Source organism: Pollicipes pollicipes, unplaced genomic scaffold (assembly GCF_011947565.3).
Source record: "Pollicipes pollicipes isolate AB1234 unplaced genomic scaffold, Ppol_2.1 Scaffold_3216;HRSCAF=3773_pilon_pilon_pilon, whole genome shotgun sequence".
NCBI lineage: Eukaryota > Metazoa > Arthropoda > Thecostraca > Pollicipedomorpha > Pollicipedidae > Pollicipes > Pollicipes pollicipes.
This window is the reverse complement of record NW_023596251.1, coordinates 1,547,645-1,560,919: the sequence shown is the minus strand read 5'-3', so window position 1 is coordinate 1,560,919 and position 13,275 is coordinate 1,547,645. Positions and strand designations below refer to the sequence as shown.

Sequence of the window (13,275 nt, the reverse complement as noted above, 5' to 3'; positions counted from 1 at the left end):
ACGAGTTTTTGGGATTATTCTCCACTTGCTGATGACAAGAAGCGGAGGAGCGAATGATAAATCCCTCAATATTGGCTGTCTCGTTTCTTCTACACTATTACCACAGCGATATCCGATATCCGGCGATATCCAGCTGAGGCGAACGGCTTTGAAGGTGTCGTAGCGCCAACTCTCACTTGTGCTGTGACGACTTCTTCCTGAGTCAAGGATTCTAAGCCGTCCACCTGTTTGTCTTGAAGATCTGACGCTTTCTCCTCTTAGCATCCTTATGAGGGTTTCGTAGAATTAGTAGCCGCTTATTGTAAGCCGCGTTGTATCATAACTGCGCTGATCGCTATCGGTCTCCTGCTGGCATGCCGGGGCTGCGCTACTTCAATGTGTCATGTATGCATGCCTTAATATGTTGCGCATAATTTTCGTCAGGTAAACGTGAAGCATTAAACATCCAGAGCCCATTTCCCTTGGCTGTTCTTACGTCTGTCCTGTTGGTGTTACCGTGATCTGATCCGTTTTGCATCCTGGTATCCGGGCATCCTGGTATCCTGGTACCCTGGTATCCTGGCATTCTGCTATCGTATCTACATCTGTGACAACGTTTATCAAGTGGTCACTAACAAAGAACATATCGAGGCGTCCACACTGGACAGGAATTTTACCCGCCCATGTGCATTTTTGCGTTCGTCTAAGCACAGGTGCCTCCAGATGTCCACTGGCTTTTTTGTCGGCCACTTGCGTAAATATTTGTTTCGCGTTTACGCTATTTCAGAGCCCAGAGGCCACCAACAACGAACAGCCGGCGGCTCCGTGTCGGTCTGAGCCCTGGGAGTCCATTTCCCAAGCACGGGCGAGGCCGGAGCTCACGATTTGTATTTGTTCAGGCCTCGGAAACAATGAGGGGTCCCCGCGCTGGTCAACGACCGACAGAACCCAACAGGGTGTCCTTCGTCGGCAAGCGGCCCGAGTGGACAAGAGAACATTTGCTGAGCATGGACGTGGACGAGACCCCGAATGTTGGAGGCCCTTTGCGTTGGTTGGGGCTCTCTGACAATAAAAGGAGATAGGGAACTCTTCATGAGAGCCCACAATGAGACAACGGAAGGGCCTGTGTCAGTCAGGGGCCCAATACCGAACAGGGCCCTGCATCCCATTTCAGCCAGGGACCCGTTAAGCTGATCCGGAATCTCCGTGCCAACTACTGGATGCCCTTCGGCGATGAGGCCTCAATTCGTCATCTTTTGGCGTCAGTGGTGGCCCCGGCATCGCTACGAGGCCAACTGCCCGAATTAGAAGGCTCCCTGCGTCATGGAGGGGACCTGCGTACGATGCAACTCCCTAAGGGCCTCCGGATAGACCAGGAGCTCCACCCACGTGTCGCCACAATGACTGCTAGTAGGCACCCCGCACTGGGGCGGAATGGCCCTTCAGCCAATGACCGGAAACGATGATGTGTCCCCTAGCGTTCTGCCCACGGAGCCCCTTGTCCGGAAAAGAGTAAGGTGTCCCATAAATGTTCCATAAAGTAGACCGAAGTGGGATGAAAAATGTAAAAAATGTTAACTTATGTTTGCCTGAGGACATCCATCCTCTGGCTGAATCGACTGGTGAATCAAATTACTAAAGCAGATTTGAGCCTGCGTGCTCGCAATCTCAGAAGCTAGTACAACGATGGCCCTGGTTGGAGTTTCCGTAAAGCCGAACGGCGTTGGCCGCTGCAGATAGCACCAGGCGTCGGGCGACGCGCGGGAACGACCGTCGTGAAACGCTGCTTGTGAAAGTCTCTCGGAATTGATTTTAGCCGTTTAAAGATAAGACTGGGTTACATATTTTACCTTTATAATTTTAATGAGACTGTTGACTGTTTGATGTAAAATGCAATCCGAGCGCTAATACGGCCAATGCAGTCGCTGGCGCCGCATGAAAGTGGCGCGACGACGCGAATCACGTTCCTCGTTTTTGAAAATAAGATATGCTCAACCAGCACGTCAATCTCCGCCCACCACAGGACTGACGGCTGTCCAGCCGGTGGCATCGCCCTGCTCCGGTCATGGGATATCACCTGGTGGCATCTGATCGATGGGATGACCCTGCGCGCTCCACACAATCACTCGGCCTCTGGGAATCGTCACGCTTGCGCACGCCACCGAGGGAAGGCCGACCAGGGGCGTGCGAGTCGCCCTAAAATATATGTACTAAACTAAACACACACACACACACACACACACACACACACACACACACACACACACACACACACACACACACACACACACACACACACACACACACACACACACACACACACACACCACACACACATGTATATATATATATATATATATATATGTCTATACATCTGAGGAAGTATGATATATATATATATATATATATATATATATATATATATATATATATATATATATATATATATATATATATATATATATATATGTCTATACATCTGAGGAAGTATAAGTAAACCGTGTTGGAAGTTGGCTCTTAACACGCACCACTCGGTGGCTCAGCGGCGTGGCTTTACAAAATGTGTTGGAGGGAGGGGGTTGAACAATAAAAAATGACACCCCAAAAGACAACTAACGACCTTCTCCTTGGATTTCGTCTACATTTTTTCTCAAAGTTGGCGGGGTTGGAGGTTAAGCTGGGGGGGGGGGGGAGAGGGGAGGGCTGGAATCCGCTACTGAATATGAAACTACTCTCCTGCCATGGCTAATGTTGCGCTTCCTCGGAAGGTGAGAGGCGACTGGCTTACCAAAAACGACCACAGACTTGCAGTGTTCACATTTATCAGGTCTTGTCATGTACAGGGACAGCTTCGTGAACTTCATGACCTTTCCCCACCCGCTAACCTCCCTCGGCCACGCCCCTGGCAACTGTAATTACGGCCATGCCGTTCTACAAATGATTACCGCGTGGGTCTTCCGGGACAACACGAATACACCGCGTCGGTCAGGTGGCATCACGAGCTGTTGCCCGGGGCCAGTTGGGAGTACAGTTGGGAGCGATCAGGTGGGAGCGATCGGAGTTGGGTGTTCCTGATGACTGTCCGGGGAGGCATCCAAAACAGCTGGAAAATAGCGCGGAGGTATGACGTCTGCTGCTGTTCGCACGCCCCGTGCCGCTGCTCCGAGGCAGCAGGCTTTGGCCCACGGCGTTTACCTCTCACTTGGTGCCATTGGCAGACAGTGATGTTGCTGCTGTAGAAGGGCGAGGCCTGACGTGTCATCGGCTGGCGTGAGCGGAACACAACAACGCGTGTCGATGCTGAGGTAGCCAAGCAACGGTATTTGGCAACGTTTTTTTGTGAGAATGTCAGAGAATGTTTTGAGCTGACGATGGTGCTATAACTATTAAAATTAAAATCCAGCGAGCTGGGACATCTCGTTACATCCCACGGCATGGATCAGCCAACCGCTTGTCTATTCCACTCCTGGCATAATACCAGTGGCACAGCCAGAGTCTTAATAAGGGGGCCCAGGGTTTACAAAGGGCCCCTGATGGTGAAAAGGCTACCCCACCGAAAAAACCAGATATGGTCAACGCATTTCGAGGGGCATGACTTTCATCGCCTGGTCATAATCTTGCTTTTATTTACTGGGGATGCTGGGGACTACCGGACGATACAATTCTTTGTTTATATTGGAGTGAATAAACTGAACGAAGCGGGTATTAAGTGGCCGCATGGAATGCTTGCCGTTGTCATTCCTTTTTAAATGCATCAGTGAACTTTTTCTAGACCAGTAGCAGTGACAGGCTTTGGCGGAATTGTTTCTCGGTTCTACGGAGATATTGAGGATTCCGTGAGCGTAGATTGCAGATCAAAATGAGGTTTACGTTCGTCTGGGAATGTTTGATCTTTATTCAGAATCCAATAGTATAAGAAGTTCTGAAACCTAGTTTCGAATACGCGCACTCGCAAGTCTTGATACAAAACTTCGACACCCGGCGTTGCAGTCTCCATAGGCCGCGCGGCGTCGACCCTGCGGTTAACATTTAGTGACGGGCAGCGGGCGGGCGAAGATGATGACATGTCTGGAAAATATCTTTAAACACTTAAGAACACCAATTAAAATGTTCATAAGGCAGCCCCGGTGCAATACCGCGGGCTGGTGCTGTAATCTAGTGGTGGAACTGACAGAGTAAAAATACAAAATTCTGTTTCTTGCCCATGTAACTATTTGCCTCTTCATGGACTAACAGTAACGTCAAACAGTCTCGGGTTGACTGTTTCACTAAACTGGTTCTGGTTTCGTCGGGAGGGATCGTGCTGCAGGAAGCTCCTATTGTGAGTGAGAAGAATCATCAGCGATAAAGGGATCGTGCGCGTTTGGGAACCAGGGTGAGGTTCATGCGGGACGGGATCGATATCATGCATGGGAACGGGACGTTGCCTCGGATCGATAACAGGCATGGGACATCATGGGAACGGGACGAGGCCTCAATAGGATCGATATCCTGCATGATGAAGGGGTAAGAAAGACGGAAAGTCTCTGCCATGACTGAGAGGAGGTTCTAAATTTATAGAGTGGTCAAGACTCCGTCATGCGAAAGGAAAGGATCCGTCATCGTTTCGACGAGAACAGGCATGATGCGGAAAGAGAGGAAGCCTCATCGGAAAATGACGACGACAGCAGGCCCCCGCTACAGTCGAGAGGGGAAGGGGGGGGGGGGGAGCACTCCCGACCCGCAGAGGCCTCAGCTGCCATGTGACCAGCGTCGCAGCTGTGTTCGATAGCCTTTATTTAACCGTTGGTATTGGTCTGGTTCGCGTGCACTGAAATGTGCTCGATTTTGTTTCCACATGCATCTACGAAAGGCCGGTTTACCCGTGCTTTAGAGGAGTGACGGATTATTTTGCAAATGTGTAAGACGCATAACTAGCTTGCCAATGTCGATGTCCCTAAGACGCATACACGCGCCATCAAGCACATACATTAAGCACATTGTCCGTCACGGTATCTCAGTTGGTTGAAAGTGCCTGTCTTTCCTTTCACCACCAGCATCGGGCTGGTTCGAGTCGCTTCAGGCGCTCCCTCTGGGATCCGTCTGGACTCCTTCGGGATCCCGCCGGCTATTTGCTCTGGACTGGGATGACCTGTGGCCGGTGACAGTGGTCGTGACAAATGTCAGGTGACGTCAGGGGAAAAGACAGAGTGCGCCGAGCAGGACACCGCGTTAAACCTCGGCCGCCAAATACTGCCGTTGCCCTGGATGAGGGCATCACGACTCGGTGATATCAAGGCTCGGTGGTATCAAGGCTCGATAGTATCAAGGCTCGGTGGTATCAAGGCTCGATAGTATCAAGGCTCGGTGGTATCAAGACTAGATAGTATCAAGACTCAGTGATATCAAGACTCGGTGGTGTTTAAGACTTGATGGTATCAAAACCAGGTGGCATCAAGACTCGGTGGTATCAGACTCGGTGGTGTCAAGGCTCGGTGGTATCAAGACTTGGTGGTATCAAGACTTGGTGGCATCGAGACTAGATGGTGTCAAGACTCGGTGGTATCAAGACTTGATGGTATCAATATCCGGTGGTATCAAGACTGGGTGGTATCAAGACTGGGTGGTATCAAGACTTGGTGGTATCAATACTCCGTAATATCACGACTTAGCTGGGGCGTTGATTCCAGCAACCCACCAATGAAAAGCTTCGTGCCTAACTACTACGAAGTATTGCATAACACATCAGCTAAAGGCATAATCAGGACGGGGATGCAGTTATGCCGAAGAAGCACTCTTCGTGGCGGAGGCTCATCAGACGCCATCTATTAGTTATCTTACGCATTTTGGGCCATTTTTCAACCCCCTCCCCCTGGTCACGCGCTGTTCATGCGGGACGAAACTCTCTCCCTCTGATTACACTGCGTTAAGAGCAACGTCCCAAAAGGTTAACGTCCGTTTGGCCCCTAAACGAGCTGGTGGTGCGAGAGAAGCACGCATGTTTGTTGTGAGAAGAGGCAAATGGTATTCGGCTGAAGGGTTTCGAAACATTTTTTTAAGGCTTAAATGAGTTTCAACCACACCTGCGCGTAATGGTACGCTGTCCATCAGCCCCATCCCCCTTGTTACCCTTCGGTTGCGTCCCATCGAAGCTTCGCATAATTAGAATACTCACAAGGTTGCATCGCAAGACCGGTTGTTATGCATAAGGGGCCCCCGTTGACCTGCGGGGGCCCGTCATCCGGCAGAAGCGCCATGAAAAACATCTGCTCGTCCTTCACTGAGCTCATGGCGTCACCCCTGAGCCTGATCTGAAGGGTGAGCAGAGCAAGAACAGGAGCGTGGGAGAGGCCTCAAATATGGGAGAGCCCCCCTCTAAAATAATTCTTCCCATGCTACGCCGAGGGCTGTCACAAGCGTGCCCTTCTCTGCTATGACTCACTGCCCTCCGTGCTCCTACAGCCCAAGGAGCATGTGGCATTTCTGACGCCTGCGCGACATCCGGCGCACATGATGCTCACAGAGGAAATACATAAATGTTGCGTTATTTTCGTAGCGAGTGGATCGAATCCCCTGTACTCACGCTGAGGGCGTACGTTTCACCTTTCATGCGTCTATGTGATCTCGAACTAGAATGTGTTGATTGGGATCAAGTTATCACCCAATATATTTGTATCGGGTCCCAAAGGATCCCTTCGTCTTGAACCTGAAGGCGATTTAGGCCGGGGTATATTTCTTCCGGTAACGTGAGATTCACCGTGAGCAGTCCTACGAAACAATGGCAAAGTTACGCCATTAAAAGCGAGGGAATACCGGAGTGGGTTATAAGAATAATTGGAAAACGATTGCGCAAATGCTTTGCCTTGTTCACAAACATGTATGTGAAACGCAACACCCACATCCTTAAAACAAATTCATGGCTGTGTATGATGAACTTTAATCGGTTAAAGTGTGACGTCCCTTGAATGGATCGACGTCGCGCGGAATAGGCTGTAAGCTACATAGGGTGTATTTCTTACCCAAATTTAGCTAACCCCTCGTACTTTGGATGTTTACGCCACAGTTCCGCCAGATTTGCTCCAGCTCCAACAGCGCCAGCCGTAGTCCATTCGCGCGATCCCCATCTGGACGACTACGCGTAACAACCGCCCTGTCTACATCCCCCCCCCCCGCCCCGCCCCGTTCAGAGTACTGACGGGCGCGGGGGCCGGCGCACGGGCTGGACGACGTCTGACCTGTGCCCCCGGGCAGGCCGCGAGACGACCATCGAATATCGCTCGCGCGGCCGGCCGGAAAATGAAAGCGCGACCAGCCACATCGATTTCCGCAGCGCCCGGCTCTCGGCCGCCGCCGGCTGACTTCATGCTGGACAGCGTGTGCAGGCTGAAGGCAGGCGGAACGCTTGCTGGGGCATTATAATGTAATTCCGACAAAGCCGTTGCAAACTGGTTTCCATTAACTGCCTGGCTACCCGAGTTCAGACCCGCGATGCATTTGTCATGGCTTGAAAGCCTTCCGGTCCCAGTGAAGCGCACCGACGCTGATCTAGCCACGCTCTTAGCTCCAGGGCATGGCTGCGCCGTTTGATCACTTTCTGTGACCCAGACGCTCGGCGACCGCCATTCGTTACTTGCGAACCCGGAACAGCTCGCAAATAGCTCGCTCATTATGTGTAAAACTATCTTTATTGGACGACACTCCGCATCATATTCACGGCACGCTTGCAGCAGCGTAATAAAAACATTCACTCCCAGACGTAAAAGTAACGAAATCATCAGCAAGCTGTGCAGTTATGTTTATCAAGTCGCGCAAGGCTTCGCCCGCCAACAAACACTTCTCTAAATACGTGCTTAGTACAGACACCATCCTGGAATCGGCCATGACTCCACTCTGCCTCGTACAGCTGGTGCCCACACGTACACGCCCCATTGGCACCATGCCGGCCTTGCTCACCCCTTACACCAAAGAACGGGGCGCACGTGATGGTGCACACTCATAACACGATTTCGCACTCCCAATTGCGTAAAATAACGATATACGACAACCGGGGCCTGTTCGCGATTCAAGTCGCTGCACTCCCATTCCATTCGTGCCACACATCTCAACGCACCCGTAGCACCTCCTTACTGAGCACCGCACTTGAGAACCGTCCAGGCCCACGCCACGCGGTTGTTCGTCGGCACGCACCTGACCACACCGGTCGGAAGCCCAACACGCGCAGCTGAAAACCCGCCCAGCAGCCGCATCACACCAACACAACGCACGAGACGCTGCAGCTAAATTCGCGGCACGTCGTGCTCCAGATCGGGAGGCAACGGGATGTTCTTCTCCTGGGCAAACTTGCGGATGGCCTCGTACTTCTGGTAGTAGGCTTCGATCTCCTCGCGCATACGCCGGTTGTCGTCGATGGTGCGCAGCCGCTCGTGCTCTTCGGTCGACTTCTCCGTCTCCAGCTCGTCCTTCTGCTCCAGCCGCTTGACGCGGCAGCTGGCGAACATAATACGAAATGGAGTTGAGCAGGGCTGCTGAACGCTCCACGGGCACCACGCTTTGGGCGAAGACATGTGCAATAGTTAACTATTGCTAATCTATTGGCATTGGAGGTTTCTTGCGCACAAACGCCGGACCTTAACGCACAACATGAAACCTGGAACAGCACGCCGCGAACAAACGTTATACACAGGACAGTGTAAAGCATAGCGTACGGCCACAGACAAAGCGCTAGGAAACCTGGCCTGAAACCTGGTCGGGTCGCCGTCCAGCATCGCGCCTGGCTGTGTGGCTTCAACCTCCACTCGCACCCCTCCTCCCCCACCGCCACCCCGCCCTCCCGTCGGCGCGCTCACCTGGCGGCGTAGCCTCTGTTCTTGAGCGTGCGGCGGCGCTGCTTCATCTTGACCATCTCCTCGCGACTAAGGCCGCGCATTTTGAGCTGGCGGTTCAGGTCCCGCACGCTGATGGTCACCAGCTCGTCGTCGCTGATGAGCGCCGACGGAGGGCTGAGCGGCGCCTGCCGACGGCGGGACGGTGACACGGGCGGAGACGGAGACCGAGGGGCGCGATGGTGACACGGGCAGAGACGGAGACCGAGGGGCGCGACGGTGACACGGGCAGAGACGGAGACCGAGGGGCGCGAGGTGACACGGGAGGAGACGGAGACTGAGGGACGCGAGGTGATATGGGAGGAGACGGAGACCGAGGGGCGCGACGGTGACACGGGCAGAGACGGAGACCGAGGGGCGCGACGGTGACACGGGCAGAGACGGAGACCGAGGGGCGCGAGGTGACACGGGCAGAGACAGAGACCGAGGGGCGCGAGGTGACACGGGCAGAGACGGAGACCGAGGGGCGCGAGGTGACACAGGCGGAGACAGAGACCGAGGGGCGCGAGGTGACACGGGTAGAGACGGAGACCGAGGGGCGCGAGGTGACACGGGCAGAGACGGAGACCGAGGGGCGCGACGGTGACACGGGCAGAGACGGAGACCGAGGGGCGCGAGGTGACACGGGCAGAGACAGAGACCGAGGGGCGCGAGGTGACACGGGTAGAGACGGAGACCGAGGGGCGCGAGGTGACATGGGAGAAGACGGAGACTGAGGGGCGCGAGGTGACACGGGCAGAGACGGAGACTGAGGGGCGCGACGGTGACACGGGCGGAGACGGAGACCGAGGGGCGCGAGGTGACACGGGCGGAGACGGAGACTGAGGGGGCGACGGTGACACGGGCAGAGACGGAGACCGAGGGGCGCGAGGTGACACGGGCGGAGACGGAGACCGAGGGGCGCGACGGTGACACGGGCAGAGACGGAGACCGAGGGGCGCGAGGTGACACGGGCAGAGACAGAGACTGAGGGACGCGAGGTGACACGGGCAGAGACGGAGACCGAGGGGCGCGAGGTGACACGGGAGGAGACGGAGACTGAGGGACGCGAGGTGACACGGGTAGAGACGGAGACCGAGGGGCGCGAGGTGACACGTGTAGAGACGGAGACCGAGGGGCGCGAGGTGACACGGGAGGAGACGGAGACTGAGGGACGCGAGGTGACGCGGGCAGAGACGGAGACCGAGGGGCGCGAGGTGACACGGGAGGAGACGGAGACTGAGGGACGCGAGGTGACATTGGAGGAGACGGAGACCGAGGGGCGCGAGGTGACACGAGCAGAGACAGAGACCGAGGGGCGCGAGGTGACACGGGTAGAGACGGAGACCGAGAGGCGCGAGGTGACACGGGCGGAGACGGAGACCGAGGGGCGCGAGATGACACGGGCGGAGACGGAGACCGAGGGGCGCGACGGTGACACGGGCAGAGACGGAGACCAAGGGGCCGCGAGGCGACACGGGCGGAGACAGAGACCGAGGGGCGCGACGGTAAGAGCACATCCTGCAGAGGCTGCGGCGCCTCAGTGGTAACACGCGACGGAGGCGGAAGCTGAGGCCATGCGACGACACTGCTCCGTGGAGACAGGTGTGGCTTACGATGCGGTATGGCCTCCGCGCTATGGGGACAGTGGTGATAATACTCGGCGGAGACTGGGGACATGACGGCGCTGATCGGTGAAAGCCACACTGAAGGATAGTTATGATTGATGGTGATGACTGATAATTCCCAGTGGAGGTAAACAGTGAGCTGTAATACCTGACACACGACCATTGGGGTATTTATGGCAACACCTGGAGGAGACGAGCTTCAAGGATATTGATGATGAGACTTAGCGGACGCCGAGACGACACGCCGGCGGCAGAGACGGCGGAAACGGATACTGGAGACATGCTGGTGACAATGCTCGTCGGGCGGGACAATGGAAGCATCGGTGGAAACAATACCCGGCGGAGACCCAGACTTTGTTGTGATGCGTTGGGAACATACTGGCGACAATCACTGCAAAAACGAGGGTCGGGACACATACGCAATAGTAATAACAACCGGGTAATGATTACAACTGCGGAGATAATTTAACTGCCTCGACTTGCGACAGCGTCACACAGAAATATTGTTAGTCTAACTTCTAATGAGTGACAGTTATGATTGCAGAGGGCATTGCAGGCCACGTAATTTTATTGTTCGTTTTATATGACCGCATGCGATGAAGCAAAGGCAAAAAGCCATAAATGCCCTATGGGGTCTACATAATACCCTATGAGGTCTTTCTATCTATCTATCTATATATATATATATATATATATATATATATATATATATATATATATACAGACTTAATAATGCCCCCTAATATAACTTTTGCCTCAATCAAGTAACAAATAAGGGCTGGCATTCCTGAACTTACAAAGCACACGTTTGAAGCGTAGCTCCGTTGGTAGAATGTTCTACTTGTTTCCGCTATTGCTTTATCGCAGTGTGCGGGTTCGTGCCCCAGAAATCGCGTCCCATATCTGCCCCGCCGAAAACAACCCACAGGTAGCTGACCCGACAAACGGCTGGCACAGTGGGGCTATGTCACAATTTTTGTGGCATAACAAACATATTTTGGAACCCATTTCCTATTTGGCTGAAACCAAACTCGCGCACTGACCCCATATTGCTGCATGCTCAATACACATTTTTATTTGGTGCCACCACAGCCTGTGCATGGGCGAGAACTCCGATCTAAACCAACCCCTGAATTTAGTTGAAATCCTGCTCCCAGATTTCACCACATTTCTGGACACAATATATACTCTAATAATACACAACTTACACACAGACCATACTGTCTACTTCATGGGTGGCACACAAGGGCAGGATGGCTCAGCACAGTAGGAGGCCTTTATCAGAATACTGGCCATAACACAACATAGGTATTGGCAATGACCAGTAAAAGTCACATTATGTCCCATACTCACACCACCTTGCTGGCCCAGACAAAAGAGCCATGCCACCAACCCAAACGACTCCTAATATTCAGAAGTGGGCCTGTCAAAAAGACCTAGCACTCAGAGGTGGCCTGTCAAAAGTAGGACCTGCGCTGCCCTGTGCAATCATACCTGGACCTCAGCTGAGTATGCTGGTTCGGAAGTACGTCTGTGGTCATGACTGGGTGTCATCATACCTTGTGGAGCCTGCTGCACCCCCTGGAATGACATCTGAGCCTCAACAGTGTATGCGAGGCCACAGCTGAGTACTTCAGTGATAAAGGCTCCAGTGGGAGTGAGCTCACTGGATCACTTGTAGAATAAATAAAAAATGCACTCAAGGCCTGCTAGCAAAATAATATCCTTTGCAATTAGCCTTTAGACTCAGTTTGTCACTGTAATTATTGTTGATGACAGCAATCAGATGGTAAGAATGGTATCATTTTGTCTTTCTTTAAACCAGCTTGCTTGAGCATGACACAACTATGACAGGATTATTACAGTGGGCAAAATAAAAAATGGCTGCATCAAACAACATGTTCATCTAGACATGCATAATTTGTGCCACCTGCTGTCAGGCTTGGGCAAAGCACATGAAAAATCAATCCTCTTAATCTATGATCTTATTTTTCACTGTTACATGTCAACTTGCACTGAATGAACATGCTGTTTCAATGAATGAATATGTACCAGTATAGGCTGCATTAGTCCTGTTGACATATTTTAGCATGAAGTACATATACAAGTGCCTTTTAAATGGTTTATCAGCTTGACAGTTACCACTATTTTAGGACTCTGGGTATCAAATTCTCAAGTATTTTGAGGGAGGGAAGTGCACTTGGAAAAATGAAAAACCTTCTTGGAAAAATTGATTTCAAAGGCTGGTCAAATCTAAGTGCCTTCCACTGTGAGGCTTTATTAAACAATTTGTTTTGTTACAATAACAGCCATTCAATGTGATCAAAAACATTCACACAAATGCCAGATTGATCTTCTTTCATAAAGCAGAGGGCAGGAGCAAATACTGTCTGATTTCACTAATCATTGCAGCAAAACTATTGAAAATTGGTAATCCATCTTTTGTTATGCCTGAATTTCATGCTACATCCCAATTTTGTCATCCAATACTTCTAGGGAATGGCTTAAAGCTTGATTTAAGGTCAGCATAAATCAGGATTCTGGCAAAATCAAGAAGGCAGTGTGTGCATTGTCAGGTACCTTGCTGCTGATTAAACATGATGCTTGACTGGCAGAGACTTCAAACATTAAAAAAACAAATGCTACACTACAGCTGTTTGAACAAGAAACAGCCAACAAGCACATCTACTGAAGCTTCTGATTTCCATCAGTGGACATAGAAATACAAGTTGATTGGTGCTTAGAAGCCTGATAGGTATTTTGAAAGCAGGTACAATAATGATGATAATTATTTGGGCTTAAGGGCACTGATCCCCATGGTCATATGG

General features: G+C 52.1%; 1 protein-coding gene across 1 annotated transcript; it reads right to left on the bottom strand.

Moving 5' to 3' along the window:
* Positions 1-7,654: 7,654 nt before the first annotated feature.
* Positions 7,655-12,926, bottom strand: LOC119090977 (transcription factor MafK). Its single transcript, XM_037213703.1, has 3 exons — positions 11,942-12,926; positions 8,805-8,968; positions 7,655-8,445 (listed from the first exon to the last, which is right to left on the bottom strand). The coding sequence occupies exons 1-3, from the start codon at positions 12,038-12,040 to the stop codon at positions 8,235-8,237; spliced, it is 474 nt and encodes a 157-aa protein (XP_037069598.1). The 5' UTR covers positions 12,041-12,926; the 3' UTR covers positions 7,655-8,234.
* Between the last annotated feature and the right edge of the window lie 349 nt (positions 12,927-13,275).